Source organism: Tauraco erythrolophus, chromosome 1 (assembly GCF_009769465.1).
Source record: "Tauraco erythrolophus isolate bTauEry1 chromosome 1, bTauEry1.pri, whole genome shotgun sequence".
Lineage (NCBI taxonomy): Eukaryota > Metazoa > Chordata > Aves > Musophagiformes > Musophagidae > Tauraco > Tauraco erythrolophus.
Genome location: NC_141465.1, coordinates 62,411,879 through 62,434,089, shown reverse-complemented (window position 1 = coordinate 62,434,089; position 22,211 = coordinate 62,411,879). Strand labels below are relative to the sequence as shown.

The window sequence follows — 22,211 nt, the reverse complement described above, 5'->3', positions numbered from 1 at the left end:
TGTAATCTAGGTGCTGCTAAACAAAATTAAGAGGCAAAATCTAAAACAAAGACAATATTTTTCACTTGATATGTAGCTGAATTGTGGACCTTGTTGCTACTGGATATTGTGAAATACGAGTGAGTAAATAAGTTCTGAAATGAATCAGGCAAATTCAAAAAGACCAGATCCAGGAGGAGCTATTGAAGCTAATGGTATGGATGCCAGTCAGGCCTAGAAATTATAAACTATTTATTACTGAGAACTGAGAGGTATGTGAAGGGAAGGAAGGTTCATTCTGTACATATCCTGTTTCTTGCACTCTACACCGCACTGTTGTGGCCCCACCTTGAGTATTGTGTGTGGTTTTGGGCTCCTCAACATAGGGAGGACATTAGACTATTAGAGTGTGTCCAGAGGAGGTTTATCAAGATGGTGAAAGACCTCAAGGGCAAGACTTATGAGGAGCAGCTGAGGTCATTTGGTTTGTTCAGCTTGGAACAGAGAAGTCTGAGAGGTGACTGCATTGCTGTCTAGAACTTCCTCAAGGTAGGCAGCAGACGGGGAGGTGCCATTCTCCTCTCTCTGGTGGTCGGTGGCAGGACACAAGGAAATAGAGTGAAGCTGCATCAGAGGAAGTTCAGGTTGGACATCAGGAAAAAATTCTTCACTGAGAGGCTGGTAGGTCACTGGAACAGGCTCCCCAGGGAAGTGGCCATGGCACCAAGCCTGTCAGAGTTCAGGGAGTGTCTGGATGATGATCTTAGTCATTCGGTTTAGTTTTAGATAGTCCTTTGAGGACCAGGGAGTTGGACTTGATGATCCTTATGGGTATCTTCCAACTTGAGATATTCTGTGATTCTACGATTGCATCTTTTTTTTTTTTTTAATGCATCTGCTACTTTCTAAGACAGTAGATAGACCTTTGGTCTAAAATGTCATGGTTTTCCTTATGTTTTGAGAAACAGTCCTCCTTTTGTCATTCTTGAAGATATGAAGTAGGTAGGATTTAACAGTACGAAAGGATTGATTCTTAAAACTAGAATTCTTTGTTTTATCTGGCATTTGGCTAGCTGTTAATCAGAACTTTCTAACCTCTGGTTTTGTCTGCTAGCTAATGTATTCTACTACTTTGCTATGTACATGCTCACTCATAAAAATCAACAAAAAAGATTGGAAAGTTCATTTCTGCTCTGGTTCTTTGTGTGTTTTTTTATGAATAACAATGTTTGTTCAGACAAACCTTAGAATAATTGCTAATTTGAAATGCAGCCTCACCTAAACTAGAGAAGGTACCGTAGGGGACTAGAAGGTACTGTACTGTACTAGAGAAGGTATAGTAGGGCAGCATCTTAAAAAAACTGAGGAAATTAAGTAACTTATTTCACTGACAGTCTGAAAATTTAGTTTGTTCCACAACAGACTCTGACTTTTCTTTTAGAGAGATTCATCAAAACACTCTACATGTGTCTCTCATCAAAATTGCTGCTGCAAGGAGTTAAACCTTAGGTGTTGCCATGTTCACAGGCTTATGAAACTCTGTAGATTCATAAGCTAAAATCTTTTCTTGCTGAAAGTTTAGATAGGCTTAAGGGGATACTGGCAAGATACCTTGAAGAGGAGTCTACTGAGGAATATTAAATACCCAAAATCATATCTGTCTCAGGAAGTAACCTGAATTGAAGGTAGTTGGAGCATGAATGGTAGCAGGAAGGAGTATTGTGTATGCTTGTCCTGTTCCTTTTCTTTGCTGTATATCTGTTCATGGCTGCCACTGCTGGAAGCAAGATTCTGAGCTGGATCATCAATCTTTAGTCTGATCTGGTATGAATGAACAAAGGAGGATGTCTCACTCCAAGTGTTCTTGCTTTCTCTTGGAGATCAGTAGTTTCATACGTCTAGGAAGAAAGAACAGGCGGAAGGATTTGAAGTGCTGATATTGAAATAACCACACCTACTTACACCTTTCATTAGTTCCCAGAGATCCAACTAACACGGCAAACTTGTTTATAAGGCTCCATGTGATTCATTGATAAGATGCAACTTTATGGCTGGGACTGTTAACTCTTTGGTTGTGGCCTATCACAATTTTGCACTTAATTGCTTTAAAGGTATTAGTTCTTAAAATGTTCATTTTTGCTTCTTTTTCTTGATTCTTAAACTCTTAGAGATCATTTAATCTTCAACCTTAATAGTTAGTTACTAAGGAAAAATTCTGATTTTATTATTGCCTTCTGATTTGGTAGTCAAAAACATTCATAGTAGTAGTCTTACAGGTTGTGCTGCTTTGGTTGGGATCACCAATGACGCTTCCTTTCGTAAGTGCAAGCGGCACTGATACCATGAAGCAAAATTTCGGTTCATCATAGCTGCCCCAAAGTCAACGTGGTATCTACCGGATGATTTCACTGGAAGCCTGGAAAACAGTTACACTTTTTGTCTTTCATGGATTACTTCATTTTGATTTATCTGGATTTGTCTTGTCCTGATAAGGTTCTTGGAGAAGACAAGGGTATTACTCCTTCATGTTATATATAGTTGATAATTATTTTCAGCAGTCTCACATCCTGCAGGTTGATAAAGAGGACCTTAGGTCTTATTTTGTCAAGGCTGTAAATGCTTTATTCCTCAGAAACGGGGAATAGATTTTGGTAAATAATTGGTTTTTTTTCCCTGTTAGTTATGAGATGAATTTATTGATACTGCTTGGAAGATCCTTATGTTAGAGCAGTTATCTGGCTATTCCATATTTCCTTCCATTGCTATCCTGCAAAGTCTTCTGCATAGTTAACTCTTCCCTTGGGTATAGTTACAGCTTGATGAAATTTATTGCATATTCTCATACTTATTTCATGAGGTTTAGTGAAATAACTTACAAGTGCCACTTTCTTGGGATGCACCATGGCTGAAGAGTGTTGACAAACATCCCGCTCAGTGTTAGGCTGGGTAACAAGAATGAGAGGAGGTGGTTGCCTCTGGAAGTTCTGATGTGGAAAGATGACAGTCAACCTGCTAGCCTGAGGGGAAGATTTTGATGTTGAAATCCTGGTTCTGAATCTCAGATGCTGCTGGTAGATATAAATACAACTGCTTATTTAGAAATAATGGCAGGATATCAAGTTTTTAATGCATTTGATCATGTGAAAAATGACATCAACTCTTTTAATCTCAATGTTCTTTTTCATCGATAAGTGGCATCTCCCTTTGCGCTACGCTGATGCAGTAATTGTTGATTCAGAAGGAAGGTTACCTACCAAACCAGCAGTGGTATTTGCTGTTACTTGTGTTCAGTGCAGCTAGACCAGACCATCTTCACTTTGTCTGACAGCAGCACAGATTACAGTACGAGACTGGAAGACTGCAGGGTACATATCTTTAACATGAAGCTGTTGTGATTGCAGCTCTGACTGGGAAACTGCCAGCCTTTTGTGTGAAGGACATAAACAAGGGGAAGTAGGAAAAAAACCTCTTATTCCAGACTTTCTTTTTCCTCTGATTGTGGTGTGTTCTGTATAAGTGTATAAGGCTTTAAAAGCACTAGCAAGACTTCATGGTGTATCTGCAAAATACGTCAAAACTATGTTCGCTGTAAGGAGACTTCCACTAGGGCACAGGCTTGTGACTAAATAAGTGCTTCCAGTTGGGATGAAGTTTGATATTTACTTCAATCTCTGGAATACCATAGAGAAACTAGCTGTGTTTCTGCTCTGTGTGTGTGTGTGTGTGTGTGTGTATATATATATATATATATAAAATATATATATCTATTAAAAAAAATGCATTTTTTCTATGTGATTACAGTATGGACTGTTTAACAAGTATTTGAGTTACTAATGCTAGACTGGATAATCAAAGTTTGGCATGCCAACTGGAAATTCAAATTGTGTCTTTTTTATATGCTGACTAAACAAGCTCTGTACTTTTAATGTTTAAAAGTTTTTTTTTTTAAAAAAAAAAGAAAAAAGAAATGTTTCAGTTAAAGATGGATATACTAAAATTATTTTTAGGTAGTCACTAGTTCACTGATGTGCAACTGTTACACACAGCAGAAAAAGTTATGTCTTAAACTCCATTCCAGTAATAAACTGTGTGCGAACAATCCGTATGTGTATTTAAAGACTTAGTGATATATCAAGGTCCATATGGACTGCTGAGCCTCCTTGTGTGGAACTCACTGCAGGATGAGTTTAAAATTGTGAACACCTTATCTGCTTATTAGAACTTCTGTCCAGCACTAGGCACAGCATTTATGAAGAAAATATGTATGACAAATGCTTTCTACTCACATGTTCTTGTAGTATTTAAAACCTGCTTTTGAAAGAAACCCGCTGTTGTCCTTCTTGGAAAAGTGTGCGTCACTGGCATTATGTTGGATTTTATAAAAATAAATCTTCAAAAATAGGAATGGTGATTTTTAAGATCAAAGGGTAAGCACCTTTATCAAACAAGATTAGTGGTTCTATAGAAATGCTCGGGAGGGATTTATTCTCTGTGTGTATAATCCTTTAATAATAATCTGCATTACAAATTCATCAGAAAAAGTATGAACTCTTCCTTTGTTTCCAGCGTTTCAAAGGCAGCTATTTCTGCAGAATCCTCATGACCCATCAGAATCTGGATTGTAAATTTTCTTTTGAAAACTGATAAACAGTGTGGCAAATTATTAGATTAGTAAGTGTAACAAAGATTAGGATTTTCAGTCACATTTATGAATTCACAAATTCTCTTTTCCTGGAATGCATGTGTACAACCAAGTGAATAGCTCGAATAATCGGCCAGATCTGGCAAGTTAGATAATCTAGACTTTTCCAGAATTTCACAATTTATATTTTAACCAACAAGTAATTTTTAGAATTTGTGCATCTTTAAAACTCTGATGATTAATAGGGTTGATAGTCCCTCAAATTTAATCTCTGATGCAGAAAAGCAACCCTAGTAAGGAAAACAGCATGTCCATTGCTGTCTGTGGTTGGGGCATCCACGCTTTATATGTGAAGTTTAGGAAATGTATTTTTGAAAGAAGAGTGTGTGTTCAGTGCTGTTTTCCAGAACCCTGTCCTTGATAATATTTTCATATATACAATTATTATTATATAACAATAATATGAAGTTCTCCCTACACAAACACTCAGTAATCATTTTGTCATTGAGAGCTTGAGAAATTGCAGGAAAATACCAACAGTTGGATTAGAACTGCCTGTTAAAAACAAATGTGAGCCAAATATTCCTCTCTGTTTGCAAAAAAAAAAAAAAATCCGTTTTCTCCCATTAGACATAAGACATAGTTACATGTGTGGTGTGTTCCTATATTGAATATGTTGCACGCTGAAACTGATTTTTCAAGTACAGCTACCTCCAATGTTTATTTTATTGGGTTCTGTTAAAGTATAGCTGTAAAACTTAAGTATTCTATTTGTTTTTTGTGTTTGTTTTTTTCCAGACTGATCTTGATTATGTTAACAGTGTTGTTGCAAGCCTGGAAAAAGAGTAAGTTGTAGTTTTAATGGGGAACTTTGTAGCTTATTGGTGGGTTTGGTTTTTGTTTGTTCCTAAATCAGATTGTGATTAGTAATAAAAAGTATTCTGGAAATACGAGATCCTGCACTTTTGTTTCTTGGGGATTTGGACTTCTTAACAACAAAGTAATAGATGACAAGTTAAGGGGCAGTGATGCAATTAGTTAAATTGTAAAACAATAAATGAGATTGGTGCAACACAAACAGATGGGATTGGTTTAACATGAATGGAAATATGTGACATCTGTCTTAGGGCCTTGTATTCCATATGTTCAAAGAGAGCTATGGAAAAGAATAATCTCTAGGTTCTGAAAAAAGAAAGGCAAAAGAAGTGTTTAGAATCTAGTTAGATTTCTGATTATTGGGTAAGAGGCTATACTGCTCTAAAGAAGATGCTAAGGAAAACAATATTTTTTTTATATACTACTTTTATTTTACATGCCTTGTTTGAATAAGTCATTGTTGTAACCAGACATAGTAACTGTGCCAACAGAAAACAGGGAGGAAGTCTACAGAACTCAGAATCTCTCATGTGACTTCAGGATGTTTCTATTGACAGGTTTTCTACAGAGATCAATTCTGGCTTGGTGGAAGTAATAGCCCCTCCTGCAACTTACTATCCTGACTTGACAAACTTGAAAGAGACATTTGGAGACTCAAAAGAGAGAGTGAGGTTAGTTTATTCCCCCAGATCTTTTCCCATCTCCTCCCACACCCACACTTTTGTTGTTTATGAAATGGCAAGTGGGATGTGAATTCTTGCAATGTTTTCTTACTGTAATTCTTGAAAGTGTGGGGATGCTAAAAGTGCTCTGTGAATCCATCTCATTCCTGTCCGCATGCTGTTCCGTGCACGATCAGAGCCTAACACTATGCTTGGTTGAATTCATTTAGTGTTAAATTTTGGGAGGAGAACTGAGACTTGGTATACTTTTTTTTTCCATATGTAGACTTTTTTGTTTACTGTTTTTCTTCCTGAAATACAGTGTAAACCCCAGTAATTCCTGCTGAATTATGATTTAAAATGCAGATGTGGTTTTAGTGCTATGTCAGGTAGTTTTCATAAAATCATATTCAAGTTAAACCGTTTTTTTGTCTGTATTAAAACATAAAGTGAAAGCTTTGTTCCCTTTTTCAGACTGAGGATTTCCTGAAGGAACAACGCAAAAAGCAGCTGTCCTAATATTTCAGTAATATGCGTCATTCTTCGTAGTGAGATTTACTTTGCATTGCCAGCATGTATGGAAATAACTTTTTTTCATTATCCTTAAGCTTTTAATTTAATTTCAGATGGAGAACAAAACAAAACTTGGATTATTGTTTTCTTATGATGTATGCCCAGAAAAAGGGGGTTTATTACATTCAGGTAAATTTCTCTTCTTTATTTCGAGACAAGTTTTCAAATGAGTCTCTAGAAATTATGCTGTTGGATACATCAGAAGGAGCTACACAGAACAGAGATAGCTTGATTCCATAGTTGAAGGAGGGCAGTAAGTACAGAGGTTATGGTATATGAGGAAGTAATTTGTGGAGGACACTGTCTCTGAAGTAGAAAGCAATTTGTTTTTATGCAACTTATTTTATCTTAAGATGCTTAGTAAAAAAAGTGAAGGAATGCAGACAGCTTAACTACTGTTTTTTTCTGTGTCTCCCAAATGAGTTATTGTTGAGTCACTTAGGCAAAAAACACCTGTATAGTTTTGAGTGGAATTCGAGTTAAAATCCATTTTTCCTTTCTTTTGAAAGCAAGTGCAGCATCACTTCAGTATGACTGTTGCGTATAGTTATGTTTTCAATGTCTTGCTAGACTTGTTTTCTTTTTTCTTTTTTAAGGAGGTTTTCAAGAACAGAGTTAAGCAATTCTTCTTAAATTTAATTTAGCTCAGAACTGTTCCTATCATGTCTTATGGCTTTGAAGTAGAAGCCTTACCTACAGGTATTGCAGATTCAGTGAATAACTCTGCTTATGAGCTTTATTTAGATTTTGGGACTGTGTCCTTTGGATATAAAGCCCCACTCATCTTACCTAGTTTTTATGAAGCTGTGCTGACTACTCCCAGAGAGCTGTTGGAGATTCAGCTCTCCTGGAAGCCGCACAGCCAATGATACGAGACAGTCTTTTTGAAACTCGGCAGTTGCACAAGTATTAATGCCAGCACAAATGGAAGAGCATGAATGCAGTGGGAGAAAGGACAGGAGAAGCAGGATCCTTAAAGCAGTGGCCTGCACTTACTATGAATTAAAGGGATTATAGCACCACATCTTGGCAGTTCTGCTGCCCAGACTAGATTGTTAGTTTGGACTACGCACCTGTTCTGTTGGACAGCTAAAGCCAGATGAAATGAATCCCACCTCTGTAGACGTGTCTCTTCGCTGCTGGTCTCAGAGGAGAAATTCTTTCAGTGCTGTTAAGTGTGTGAATAAACAGCCACGTTTGCCTACAAATAATACAGATATGCTACTTGTTCTGCTGATGATGTCACTTAGTCTAACGTTATTTCATGGATGATTTTTTTCTGGAGACAGAAGCTAGAAAAGCAATGTTCTGAAGTAATAAGTTGAGATACATTTGTGGATTCTTACTACAGAAAGATTCTGGTTTAGTTCTCAACGAATGGACAGACTGTGATCCCTACAATACTTATTCTTGGCTATAGCATCTAGGTTTTATAACAGCACTTACATTAGAAATATATGGCTATGTGTTAGCAATATATTATAAATCAATGTTTCCTAGCTGTAGTTTTTCCTATTGCTTTGCTGGTGCTTTTTTTGATTTATGTTGGTATCACTGCTACCTTCCTCTAGCTTGAAGATGATATCGTTGTCAAGCAGAATTATTTCAGCACAATAAAAAATTTTGCACTTCAGCTCGCTTCTGAAGATTGGATGATTCTAGAATTTTCTCAACTGGGTTTCATTGGTAAGAAAACTGTTCGAAAGAACACATTTATCCTCAGACTTCATGAATTAATAGCGATCTAACTTTAAAGCTATCTGCTTTGTACTGGAAATAGACCAAGAAGTAGAAATTAATTGAGTTTTTTAGGAACTCTGATTTAACTCACGATTGTTGTTTTCTTTCATTTTTTTCATATACTTTTCTATGACAGAGGCAAACTCAAAACTGTTGGAAAAAAGGGCATTTTTATAACCAAAAGTTGATTAATTTATAAAAATACTAACAGTCAAACTGCAAGGAATGACTTATTTTCAGTTCAGCTGCCATTAAAAGAAAAATGTCATTACGACACACTGACTGAAGTAAAAGAAAAAAAACATGAAAACTGAAAAAAACCCACCAACTTCATTGGTGTTTGTGCCAAAATTTCCAAGAATCAGCAGGCATCGATTTGTCTTTGTTGCAAAGCCTGTTCCATCTCCGCCTTTCTGCTCCATCAAGGAGAAGTTATGACAGTCTGCTCCTTCTTAGATGTAGTTAGAGTCTCTCTGTCATTTGCAGTGAACAACAGTGAGACAAGCTAATGCAGCATCTCGAGCTGTTGTGGATTGACTACCACGCTGCTGTTGAAATTACTTTATGGTTCTTTGCACTCACACCAATATGTTTTTATTGAGAGGCACTACATTTAACAGAAAAGCAACGAAAGAGAAGTTTTGAAGAGATTTTTCAAATCGGGAGGTTATTTCATTACTTCATGGTGTGTCATGATCTGTTTAAAAGCACTGAGCTGGAGATACGCAAGGAAAAATCAAAAGCTATGTCAGACTGTGAAGATTTCTAGATGTAGTCAACACAAACAATTCCAGTGCAAAGGCTGTAAGTTGAGCTCAGAACAGGAAAAAAAAATCCTACGTGTAACAGATAAAAGTGCAGTCCCAAGTTCGGTCATTCTCTTAGAAATTCTTGTTGTTGTCTTGTTTTTGCTTTGGATCTACTTTCCAGAGAACATCTTCATTTTTAGCTCAGTGACCCTTAAGGGTAGCACTGAGAGCTGAGAATGTTGGCACTGTGAATGGCAAGTACTATCGTGTTTCCAGCTCAGCATCAGGTGTGCTGCTGAGGCAATAGTTCCTGACTTGCAGGGTCTCAGAGATTCACTGAGTGGAAAGGAAAACAGTAGTTATCTCCTAAACATGCTATGTTAGGGTACAAAATGGTACTTTGTACGTTTGCCTGTCAGTCTAACCTATAGAAACAATGGAGAGGAGGTGGGCAGAGTGGAGCCACCACAAAACTGATCTGTTTGGTTGCCTTGGGCTACCAACAGAGATACGCTGTTGCTGAAATAGTTATGGGACTGGTTTTGTTGCTTAAGAGGTGAAAAGGGAGAAACAGGAAATGGAGCTGCCTATCGTGGAGAAATAAACATTTAAATAATTTACTGGAGCTTTTGCCCTAAATAGACTTGTATCTTCTGTTGGGGAGCTCCTTGCAACTCTCTGTGATTCTGCGGCTGCAGAGGCTGGTTGAATACGTGCATCTAGTTAGGTTTTATTTCTACTTTTGAACAGTTAAATTGTGGGCTTAGTTGGGGTTAGAGTTTTAGCTCTGCTTCTAATTGCACTTTAAATGTAAATTCTGTATGAAGTTCCTGGGCTACAGAAGTAATTTACTTTGTTCTGTGTTTGGTTAATTTAGCAGTAGAGGTTGCTCACTTTACAAATTGCTGTTTTGTAAGACTGATATGTCCAAATGGGCATAAAACCAACTTACAGTTTAGGACATGCCCTGTCTACCCCATGCGGATGTGTTTCAGATGACTTATTATTTGTGTATTTCACACCCCTTTCTATTCTCAGTGCTGCTATAGAGGGCACAGTGTCTAAGCCAGAAGGGGGTAGGTAGATAGTTCTTAATACTGACGTTTGGCTTAATCACCCACACAACTGTTGAAATATTTTTAAACAGTTGTTTTTTCTATTCTGTCTATATACTTTTTTTTTTTCAGTGTAGGCTCTGCTAACAGTTGCAGTTAAATTTAGTTGTTAGCTCCTGTTGCTTGCATCCCTGTTCTTTGTTTCTTGTGTCATATTTGCTTGCCTCCTTTTAGTTAGATGATATCAGTAGAATTTCAGGTGCATTTAGCTATGGCTACACATGTTAATGTTGCTTTTCTATCTAGAAAATTAAATGAGCTCTTTTTTCTCCCAATTTAGCCTCTTATCCTGCTTTTAAGTTTTGAGAGAAAAATTAATATTCTTGAAAGTGACTAAAACTTCTGGCTTTGAGACTCATTGATGTGCTACAACCATATATTGCATAGAAATTTTATGCAAGTAATGTAGATTTGCTTCATCTCTGCTGTCCCTCTATGGATCTTGATGCGGACTGGTACTATGGTAATTTGGTAATGCAGCTAGCTATGGAGAAGAACAAAAGCAGTTGTTTGTAACTGGAGTTGAGTTTTATGTGTGGATGTCTAAGAGAGAAAGTAGAGCACTAAATTGCCTAGGTGCTACTGATTTAGAAATAATCTCAAAAAAAGAGAGGTGTGGCTGATTCTGTAAGCTATTAGAAACCTTCATCAGCTTGGAAGCTTGCTTGGTAACATGATTTTGTCATAGTGTATTTCTGAACTGAAAAATCTAATTTATGCAAGTACTACATGAGGAAGTGGCAAATGCAGCTCTTTAGGTTGACAGCAGGATTATAGCGTTCTGTCACCTCTGCCACAGAGCAGAATTTACTTGCTTTGTTTTTTTTTTAACACTGAAAGCATAGTCTTAAGTGCTGTCAAGTATCTAATAAATAATGAGTGAGATGTATGCTATTTCCCAAAGAACATCTGTGGAAGGAGATGCATCTTTTTCTCTTCTGGATTCTGGTTTGCACTGCGGTCTCTGACACAACATAGGGAAGTCCTAGTAGCTTTTTATGAGAAATGTTGAATTGTCTTCCAACTGCCTGTAAGCTGAAGTGTTTTCCAGAGGATGTGCAATACTCTGCGCTGTAGCTATAATGTCAGCTGTCACAAACTTTTAATAGAGTGGTCTGAAATCAGCCTTTGGTTGTCTTACACAGTTCTCTGAATCTTACTGTGCCCTGATGTTTTAAGGCCTGTTGTTCTGATTATTTTAAGTTGTTCTGATTTGTTTTGCTCAAGCTGTCCACATAGTTGGAGTTTGAGGAAGAGTAGATCAAGTCAAATATTCGAGATTTAAATAACTTCAAAGAGGTTCTGCTTTTAATGATAGTCATTTGCATATCAGTAACAGGGAAAGCATTGAAAGACTTCAACTATAGTTGGAGTATGTGCTTGTAGGTATAAAATTACTGTTGGTGTAGACTGAATACATTTAATGATGCTTATGCGAAAGAATGAAAGTGAATGATATAGATATTTGCAATTTGGAGAACTGTAGAAAACAAAGTTTTTTTCATTTTGCATGTGTCTTGTACTTGCCAACAAAATACTGAGAGGGCCAGAATAGTTCACTAAGGATAGCGTTTAAATACGCTGAAAATGAGACAGAATTCTTGGCAGGGCACAATAAATAGCAGGAAATGTTTCACTGTATCTTTTTTCTCTTCCAGTCCTGGCTCTTACTTTTATCCATATAGATAAATAATATGGAGAAAGTCTTCCACATTTTGTAAATCTCTAGGATTGCTATGGAGCAAGATTTTACCTTTGAGTCTTAATTCTTTTGCATTTTTCGAATTTTTTTCCCAGGGTAGGTTGTATGCACCCAGAATCTGAAACCTCTGAAATTTCATCGGCAGAATTTCCTTGATTTATGTCTGTTCTCATGCACCGTACCAAGTGCCTGAACATGGTGCAAGATGAGCCGTTGCTTTAATTCTTTTGCATAGTCTTTGATGTGAGCTGGTGCGCGTTGACTGCAGTTTTTGTTTAGGTCGCTTTTGCTTGATGGTTTTCCACTGTGTATTGGGGATGACCAGTGGGCAATCTGTAGCATCTTAGTGGCTCCATGGCTTACAGCACTTTCATCACCTGCAGTTGCATGGGAGGCCACAGAACTTCAGGATCCTGGCAAATGCTGCTCCATGTTCTTGGGCTATGACTATGCCCTAGGGAAGCCAGGCTACTGCTGCTACCCTTACTCAGGAAAGGCTAGACCAGGGCTTGGCTGGTTTGGATTCAGAAGGCTGGGGTGTTGGATCTGTGGAGTAGGAGTTGTACTGGGCTGCTTTCCATCAAGAGGAGTAGCTGTGGACAGTCAGAGGTTCCGAGCTTTGAAGATCTATTTTACCAGGTGCTTTACTGCAGAGGTCTGTTTTTGTGCTGGTGTAGGAAGAGTGTTCCAGGGGTGAAAAGGGGCACACTGAGCCATGACGGTACTGCTGTGCTGTCCTGGTGGTGTCATGAGACAGAAATGACAGATGAGGGATGCTGTGTTATACTGAAGGGCAGAGAGCTGGGACAAAGCTCTGCTGAGCTGGATGTGGAAGGTGGTGACAGCATTTCAGCAAATAGTGTGTGGATGTCTGTCCATGGTTACTGATGGGAGACGAGGGCTGGTCTCAAGAGCAGGGTGTTTCCTGTTCATCTTCGCTCCAGCGAGCATTACGAATTAAAGTGAGAAGGCTTTGTCTGCACTGTTGAACCTTTCCATGGTTCTGGACAGTGTAATGTAGAGAGGCCAGTTGGGTCTGAAGGTGCTAGTGCAGGTACAGCCAGTTGATGCTTACCTAGCATAGTCTGACTAGTTGCAGTTGGATGTATCAGCATTTTTTTTGTTTGTTTTCATTTTATTTTGTTTTGTTTTTCCCTGGTGTTTCCTGTGACGTTGCCATGTTAACTAGGTTATTCCCTGAGTCAGAGGTGGTCGACTGCATGGTTGACAGTAGCATGCCAGTCGGGGCCCGGAGGAAAGTGCCTCTGGGCCTAGACAAGTTTGCCACATGGAAGTAAATAATTTGTTTGATGATATCCTGTTTCTATTTTAGGTAAAATTTGGATAACTTAAATTAGGGAAAAGAGTAAATTCCCATTCTTACCTTCAGTCATCTTCTCTGCTTATTTAATTGCAAGTAAGGATCCTGTACCTTAACGTTTCAAGTGACACAGCCCGTGGGTGTCTTTTCACCATAGATAACTGAAGGTTGTAATCCTTGTGCTTTTCAGAAGATGAGCTGTTCAAAGGGAAAAAATGTACACGGTGGTTCTATTGCTTTGCCCTAGGGTAGAAGAAGAAAAGGATTCCAGAGTAGCATGACTGTATACCTCCTTGAAGATCGTAACCTATCTTCAGTCATAGAATTCTGCTTCTATTGAAATTGGAGCAATAATGTGGGGATGTTTTTGTCTTCTGAGTCACATGTTATCATGCATCTCTCTTACACCACATGGAAAAGTCTGCTTCCTATGGAAGCAGGTGTGACTGACAGGCTACCTCAGCAGTTATCATATGGAAATGATGGTTTCAGTCCCATAAACATCCCAGAAACATCTGATTAGTTCCATTTTTCAGCTATTGTTTGATTATGGTTTCTCATATTTTTCTCTTCTTCCTGCCCTATGCTATTGAAGGCAGTAGGCAGAGATGAATCACCAGGAAAACTGGGAGCCCATTTAGTTGGAAGTGTGATGAGCTGAAAGACCTGTTGTTCTGCATGAACATTTTACACAACGTTGTACAAATCATATGATTATTTTCTACCCATTTTTAAGTATTTACTTCCACAAATAGTGTTAAACAATATGACAACAATATAGTGCGTAAATAGTAACAATATAATAATTAAAAATTATAACATCTTTCTTGTGTCTTTAAAGAAGAAAGCTTTACAGTTGTCCCTAGTTTAGTAGGAGCTAAAGGAGCTCCCTTTGTTTAGTGGAGCTTCAAATTTTAGTTACAGAGTATTTTCAAAGGGAGATGCCTGTTTGAGGACCTCATTGCAAACAGCACTTACAAGTGATGTCAATGATTTTGCTTTATAAACAGCCAAATTAAATGTTTTTGTAAGGAACAACTTTGATTTAGCAATGTCAGGTCGGTTAATATCTTACCACATTTACTTTTCCATCCCTTTGTGTGACTGGTCTGCTTCATGACTATAGCATCATTCCAGCAGATGAAATAATTGGGACTTTTGTCAGATTCTTCTTCCATATTTGTTGCACTGCATCATGATGTAGCCTTGCTCAGACCCCTCCAAACTCATCTCAGAATTCCAAAATAAGTATTATTTCATTGGCTATGTTCTTAACCAATTTCATACAAGCCGTAAAGGAATGAGATCACATCAAACCAGTTTTCTGGAAAGGATGAGGTCCTTTAGATGATCTCCTAAGTATGTGTCCTCTTTTTGAGACAATAAAGGATCTTGCAATTCGAGATCCTGGCATTCTCAGAGCAAATCTCCACATGTAAGAGTCTGATACCTGGCAGTGGCAGAGCACACATAACAGGCCCCCTGCAACTTTAATGCTTTCCCTTAAAAATATCCTTGTTGCTAATATATGTAAACTAACATTCTGACATTCTATATTTACTCTGAGATATTGTGTAGTGTGCCAGGCTCAGTCACCTGTTTCAGTAGTGAAATTTTCCATCCCTGTTACAACAGGGATTTGAACTCCCAGCTCCTTGGGTTTTTTTTTATGCTGCCTTGCGATAATCTTCTATGAATTACAGACTTCAGTGAGTCTCAAGAGAAATCACTGAATGTCTGGCTCTGAGTGGTAGTCCACATGTACATTCACATTGGAAATGTATGTTCCTAATCATTTAAGACTGGATAACTTTTTACCTTTTGTGTAGTACTGGTTCAGGGTGATACTTCAGGTATATAAATGTTTATATAAATGTGAACATCCTCCATACTGGCTAAATAAGGTAGACTGCCTGCACCATTTCTTCATTTCCACTCAGCCACCTGCTCGAACGCTACACTGCTGGTAGTTTTTAAGCTACAAAATGTTCCGTGTTTGTTTGTCATCCAGACTAGCCTGTAGAGCTCCTCAGTGGCCTTTCCGAAGAATTGTGTCCTCTTGTAGATGAGAACCAAATTCTGTTTTCTGAGAGTGTGGGAAGTGTTTTTGTCACCTCAGAGAGGAACCTGTTCTTAATGTCTACTCCTGTTGTTCTTCCTAAATGGAGAAAATAAATAGTTTATGAAGACTTCATAGATTACAAGTGGGGGGAAAAAAAAATTCACATGCCTAAGTGCTGTGCGTTAGTGTGTTGTGCAGAGCTCCCAAGTGTGGGCAGGCAGAAGACTTGCATTGGAGGAAAGCTTCTATTAGACTCTGATCTGTTAATGCATGTGTGCCCCAAGAGCCCATGCCTGTCTAAGTCAGCACTGCCCACATCTCAGCACCATTTACAGAACTGAATCACTTCAGCCAGTATCCTCCTAAGAGATTCATCATCACGTAATGTCTTTCTCCCTCGCCTTCTCCGTTATAGCCTAGCAAGGTAGGGACAGACTTAATCTGCAAACCTGATGATGTTTTCTGAACTTGCCCTCAAATCTGGAACTGCCTTTGGGAGCTTAGTTGTCACGCAGTCCCTGGTACAAGCACTTGTTGTCAGTCTGTCTTCACCCTTGGACTGCCCTGCTTCCAGTTACATGTTGCTCCTGGTAACAGTGTCTTCATACAAGGCACTTTTGAGTGCTGCATTCAGTTTAATAAAATAGCCCAGTGTATTGGCCACCTTTCTCTTCAGATATGTGAAGTGAAGTGTATCCTACAACCATGTAAAAAGTTGCTTTCTTTGATAGTAGATAGACTTTCTTCAGCAACAGTGAGTTTCCTTCTTTTGCCAAGGCTTCCTTTAAGCCTCACAGGTTGCAGGGTTCCCAGGAATCCTGTAGCACAGTTCCACCCAGAAGTGGTGGACTGTGCTTGACATCAGCATGCTGTCTTGGAAGCCCCGCAGTCATGGCATTACTTGGTGAAGAAGTTCTGCAATTTTTATTTGTGAGAGGGACTTAGACTTTATACCAGGCTGCTGACTGCTTTGAGTGTGGCTAGCTGGAAATGCCCTCAGTGTAAGTTTTCTGATGGCCTATGCATTTCAGAAAAAACGCCAGTCGCTGCTATGTGTTGCCTCTCTTTTTTTAAGTCGCATTGTCTCTGGTTATGTTCTAGTAGGTCCCTTTATTTTCTACAGAGAAGGAGTTGGAGTTACTGGTAGGTGTTCCATCTCTGCTTTTTGTACCCGAAATTATGTGGCTGGGCAGATAATACTTGTGACAGCTGCTTCTCTCAGGTGCTCGAAGCTTACCTGTGGCATGGAGAATAATAGACACAAATCAGTAACTCTTCTTTCTCTATTTTTGCAGACTGACAATTTCTGTTCTTAAGGAGACCGTGTTGTAGTATATATTGAATATTTTGATAGCACTAAGATATATTACAATGAATTCTTGTTTGAATAGTTGTTCGTTTTGCATAATTGAAAGGTATGGAGCTTTTAACAACATTGAGATATCAAGTTAGTTGTTCATTGCTAATGTTTCTTGTTTTGGCACAAATTTATCACCTATCATCTCCTTGATTTCAAAAGACAATGTTATCTTTAATCTAAAATAACTCCAGTTATTCTTAATGTCATCACAGGTAAAATGTTCCAGTCTCCAGATATCACTCTTATTGTAGAGTTCATATTTATGTTTTATAAGGAGAAACCTATTGATTGGCTCCTGGACCATATCCTCTGGGTGAAAGTGTGTAACCCCGAGAAAGATGCTGTAAGTTTGTTTTTATAGTAAAGCTTCTGAAATGTTTTCATGATGATACATGAGTTGGTTTTGGTGAGCCGAAGGCTAGCATACTGTATATTATGGTTACTTCGTGTCCTGAAAGAGTCTTTCTTCCAACCAAGATTTTAATTTCTAAATGAACTTTAGAGAGATAGTTCTCAGAAGCATTATAAATGTTATTGTTTCAGATTTTGGAGATGGATGCAGTAGGATGAAAAGCAAAAGCCTAGTTAGTTTGTGTGTAGCAATCCTAAAATAATCTCATTCACATAACCCCCACTGAGGCTCTGCAGAATGCTACTGCTTAGATAGCAGTCATAGAGAAGGTTCCGAATAGGGAATAAACTTTTGATTTTAGTCCTTCGTTTCTCAAGTAGCACCCTTGCTGAAAGACTGAATAAACAGGTTCCATTTAAGAACCTTGAACAGTATTATGTTTGTACAGCAGTAGATTTCTGGAATGAAAACAAGAACAACTGAATAAATAGTTCTGGGTTCTCGTTGAGTCTTTTTGGTTCCTGTAACGTCACGTACTTGCAGTAAAAACTCAGCAACCTTGTGTTGGTTTTACTAATGTGAAATCTTTTTTTTTTTCTTTTAAAACCCTCCTCCCCTGTTCCCCATTTCAGAAACATTGTGATCGACAGAAATCTAACCTACGGATACGGTTCAGGCCTTCTCTTTTCCAGCATGTTGGCCTCCACTCCTCTTTAGCAGGGAAGATCCAGAAACTCACAGTTAGTAGCTAAAATTTTCCTTCCTTTCCAGACCAGGCTGTTTAAATGAAAAAATTTGTAGCCTTTGAGAAAACAGGCATTTTCTTGTTATCTGGCATTTTTCGAGCGTATATTACTCCAGTTGGAATGAAATCTGATTTAAACTGGTTACTATCAAGTATAAGAACTGCTAATCTCAGTTTATCTTTTGCTAGAGGATTTTTTTCTAATTTTTTTACTTTAATAGCACATTCATCTTATTAATCAGTACAAGATCTGATACACCCAAAAATGAGTAACGCATTTATTTTCCATTTTATGCAAGTGTTTGTTTTAAGTGTAACCACTTGGGAAAAGTACATAATAAAACAGGTTATCTGACCAGCATGATGTTTGTCTTTCTTTCAATTAGGATAAAGACTTCCTGAAGCCATTACTGCATAAAATCCATGTGAATCCACCTGCAGAGGTTTCAACGTCTTTAAAAGTCTACCAAGGACATACGCTAGAAAAAACCTACGTAGGGGAAGACTTTTTCTGGGCTGTCACACCAGTTGCTGGGGATTATATTCTATTTAAATTTGACAAGCCAGTCAATGTGGAAAGGTTAGTAATTATTTGCCTTTGGTCTCATATCTAAAGATGCTTGTTTGCCAAGAATGCTTAAAGATAGAATTTTGGGCTGTCGTTATAAACTAAAGCGAAATGATGTAGAGTTTTCAGAGTTCAGCTGAAACTGCGATCATTAGTGTCTTCCCTCTAATTATTTTACTATTGTAAATTTTGTCTTGCTCTTTTTTATTATCTTTTTTTAATTTAATCTGGAGCCTTTTTGATAAATGCAATTCGAAACCAGTGCTTCTCTGGCAGTTCATAAGAGAATTTAAGAGAAGCCAGTTTGATTTTATTTGTATTTGGTTGGTCTGCTTCTAATTACAGAGCAATTGTACAGCATGGTGTGTGGTACAGTATGTTGTGCCCTGCAGCCTCAGTCCCTTGATTGTCCAGATCAGAAATCTTGCTGGAGCATATCATGATGTCCCCAGACCTGAGAGCTGGGAACTCTGAAGGGTAACGTTTTTTAGATGTAGCTTTAGGGCTTGAAAAAAGTCATTGTGCTGAGACTCCAAGTTGACATATTTTAAAAATTAAAAATTTAAGAAAGCAAAAAAGGGGAAGGTGCCCTTGAAATACAAATATCCGTGATTTATTAGAGGACTAAAGGTGACTTCTTTTTAGCTACTAGTCAGATTAAATAAGGATAATAGAGTTTGCGCTTTAGAGTGTAGACATCCTTTAGTTTTACTGAGACTCATTCGCCACTTTGCTTTTTACTGTCTTGCCATCATAGTCATCCTGGACTTACAAAATGATTTGTTAAATGTCTGTTTAAATGTTGCTGTGTTAGTGGATTCGTTTTCTCCTTTCTTCATGTACCTTATGTGATTTTTGAGGCCAGTACCTATGGCCTGGCAGAGCAACAGATCAACTCGACTGACTGAATGCTTTTCTTGTGAAGCAGCCCTTTTTGCAGTTCTGAACTGAATCCAATTAGTCAACGTCTGTGCCTTGGTACATCATCAAAGGCTAAGTCTTCACCTTGGCTTAGTGCAACAGTGAAGATCAGTAGTTTCCTTGTTAACTATGTTGTTCCAAACTAGCCTGACCTACAAAACTCAAGTTTGTCGTTTGAGATGTCAGATGACTCTTTCAGTTGATTGCTGTGCTTTAAAAGACTTTCCTGGTTAGCTTTCCAAGATGCACATGTTGAGGAATGTGACTGCCATACCTCCTTGGGTTAAAGGCAGAATCTTTTTTAATTCTGTGCCAATAGTTTTAAAAAATACGTATTTTTCAACTCAGATGTATGAATTCGTTGATTTCTTTTTGATCACATTTTAATTTTCAAAGTTAGAAGTAAACGTCTCATTTGTGTGTGGGTTTTTTTTGGTTTGGTTGTTGTTTTTTGTGTTTGCTTTTTTTAAAATAGTTATATGCATCTGTGTTATGAATAGAGTAATAGGATTAGGATGAGTTAAACGCACCATAGCAATTTTGGAAAGCGTTACTAGCAAGTGTCATAGGTCAGCACTGTTATGTAAAAAATGGCATGCACAGGTCTGAAGAAAATATTTTTTTATATGTATTAACTTAATGGTGAGAGAATTGAAGAAACGAGTAAGTACTAATTATCTGTGCAAAAGGTGGAAAGACAATCTTCATTATTATGCCTTGTAAAATTGTAGCTAGGCCTAAGGTAATTACGTCTACCTATTTTGTTAAGAACAGTCACAGCAGTAGAGGATGAAATGGCTTTGTCGTTGTTGTTATTTCCATTTATTGAAGAAATACATTTTAGTTTTAGAAGAAAGAGAACATCTCATATTCTGTTGCTTCCTTAAAGGAAGTCCACCAGTTATAACAATGTTACTGTTCAGACTTAAGCTTAACTTCGTTTGGGCTATCATTGTAAGCCATTTTGAAGTTCGTTATGATTTTAGCTTCTATTGCCAGAATGCCCTCAAAAACGCAGTATGTTGCCTTTCTGAAATCCATGGCTGGTTAGGGCTACAGATGTTGTCATTTCAAATTGTTGAGGACTTGATTTTTTTTTTTTTTGTCTACTGAACTTCAGCAGCAACAGATTTTGGTAGGTGAAGGTCAAGTGGGGCAATGATGTGTCCTGATATTTCAAGGATGCTTACTGAGGCAGTTAAAAATAAAACTGTGTCTTGTGCGTTGAAACACAGAAAAGGGAAAAAGGACCAGTCATTAGGAAGACTTACCTGGTGGGGAGATGTATCTGATTGTGAGAATTAAGAGTAGAAGACACGATTTTCAAAGCCATCTTGTGTTTGTGAATAGATGCAACAGGTTTTTCTTTTTTTTTTTCCTTTTTTATTAGGTAATAGAAGAGCTCTTTGAATTTACAGAAAATTTTGTCTGCCAAGTCAGTTTGAGGTGTAGCTGCTTAATAACTCATAACAAATTCTTGATGAACAAGTTTTTTAATGGAAATACTGACCACAACTCTGACTGAATGAATGGCAGGTCTGTTAGCACTGTGACAGAGCACTAACTTGTTCCTGTAGTTTATTTTTCCATGCCAAATGTTTTGCTGAACTGAATTTAAATTTTCTGCTGAGTATAGCAGTTCAGTAATTAGCTTTAAGTCTTTTAAGTATTTCATTTTTCAGATCTGAGAATATTGTCAGGAATAACAGTGGCCAGGATCTCTCAAAAGTTTAAAGTGAGAACTGAACTCACTTCACTGCGCAGAAAGCAGCGTTTGTGGCTATTTTGTACAAGACCTGATTAGCAGATCCCTGCTTAATATTGAACAGTCCAACAGACGGTGCTTGTTCTAAACCACACCTGGGCAACAGGAATGTGTAATTGAAATTGTCTAATGCTCATTTTCATAACAGCTCTAGTACTGAACCTTTTTAGTTCTTTTCCAAGCAAAAGATCTCCAGCCACAACACTGAATTCCTTAATAGGATTCACTGTTGTTAATAGGATTAATAGGATTTCATTCTTATTTTTGCAATAAGAAGATACATACCTCTCTTTCAGTAGCGTATCCTTGAGAATGAAAGTAGATCCACTGACTTTCTTCTTAAAAACAAATTGCGCATCAGTGTTGGTGTGTTTTGGTTTTGGTTTGTTGTGGGTTTTTTTTAAAAAAAGTAAATGGATGCTCAAAACAGCCTACATTGTAAAGATAAAAAATACTGAATTTCTGTTCCCTTAGCTTGTTACATAGTTATGGAAATCCACTTTGCTATTTTGGTATGTACACTGTTGTTCCAAGCACACATTTGATTATTAAAACTGAGTTATATTTAAAAGTTTCTTTATGAAGCATACATTATTACTACTTTAATGCTATTACTGAGTATTAATTCATTTTCCTCACTATAAATAATTAAAAAATAAATAAATGAAAAATAAATAGTAATAATAAATAAATTCAAGGTACTTCTTTTCTTCACTAGTTACTCTTTTTCTTCAGAGATGTCAGTAAACAATGTTGTACCTGAGCAGCTCATTGTGAACAGCTTTTGACTTTAGACATTGCTTTGTTTGAGGGTTTTTTTTGTATGTAGGAAGCTCTGAAATATCAGTGGATGAGTAGTGAATCTTGAACAGAGGTAATAAACTTTGAATGTGATCCTGGTTTAAAAGAAAACAGAAACAAATCACATCCCAGAAAGATGTTCCATGGCCAGAACTTAAATGATGCTGGTGTCCAGTATCATCACAACCATCTCTTGGTTGACTGCCTGAGTTTCAGAATCTTCCCTATAGATGTGATTGACACAAATCAAATATTGTTTTCAAAGAACATGTGCACTA

General features: G+C 37.6%; 1 protein-coding gene across 3 annotated transcripts in view; it reads left to right on the top strand.

Annotated features, from left to right (window-relative positions):
- MGAT4A (alpha-1,3-mannosyl-glycoprotein 4-beta-N-acetylglucosaminyltransferase A) overlaps positions 1–22,211 on the top strand; it is a 78,502-nt gene that overhangs the window by 42,709 nt on the left and 13,582 nt on the right. For 2 of the 3 annotated variants that reach the window (XM_086619343.1, XM_009983747.2), the window contains exons 5-11: positions 5,420–5,466; positions 6,055–6,168; positions 6,786–6,861; positions 8,304–8,418; positions 16,994–17,124; positions 17,766–17,873; positions 18,265–18,458. In XM_086619343.1, coding sequence (XP_086475469.1) covers positions 5,420–5,466; positions 6,055–6,168; positions 6,786–6,861; positions 8,304–8,418; positions 16,994–17,124; positions 17,766–17,873; positions 18,265–18,458 — 785 coding nt within the window. The remainder of the gene's footprint in view (positions 1–5,419; positions 5,467–6,054; positions 6,169–6,785; positions 6,862–8,303; positions 8,419–16,993; positions 17,125–17,765; positions 17,874–18,264; positions 18,459–22,211) is intronic. The other variant, XM_086619358.1, reaches the window with a different exon arrangement.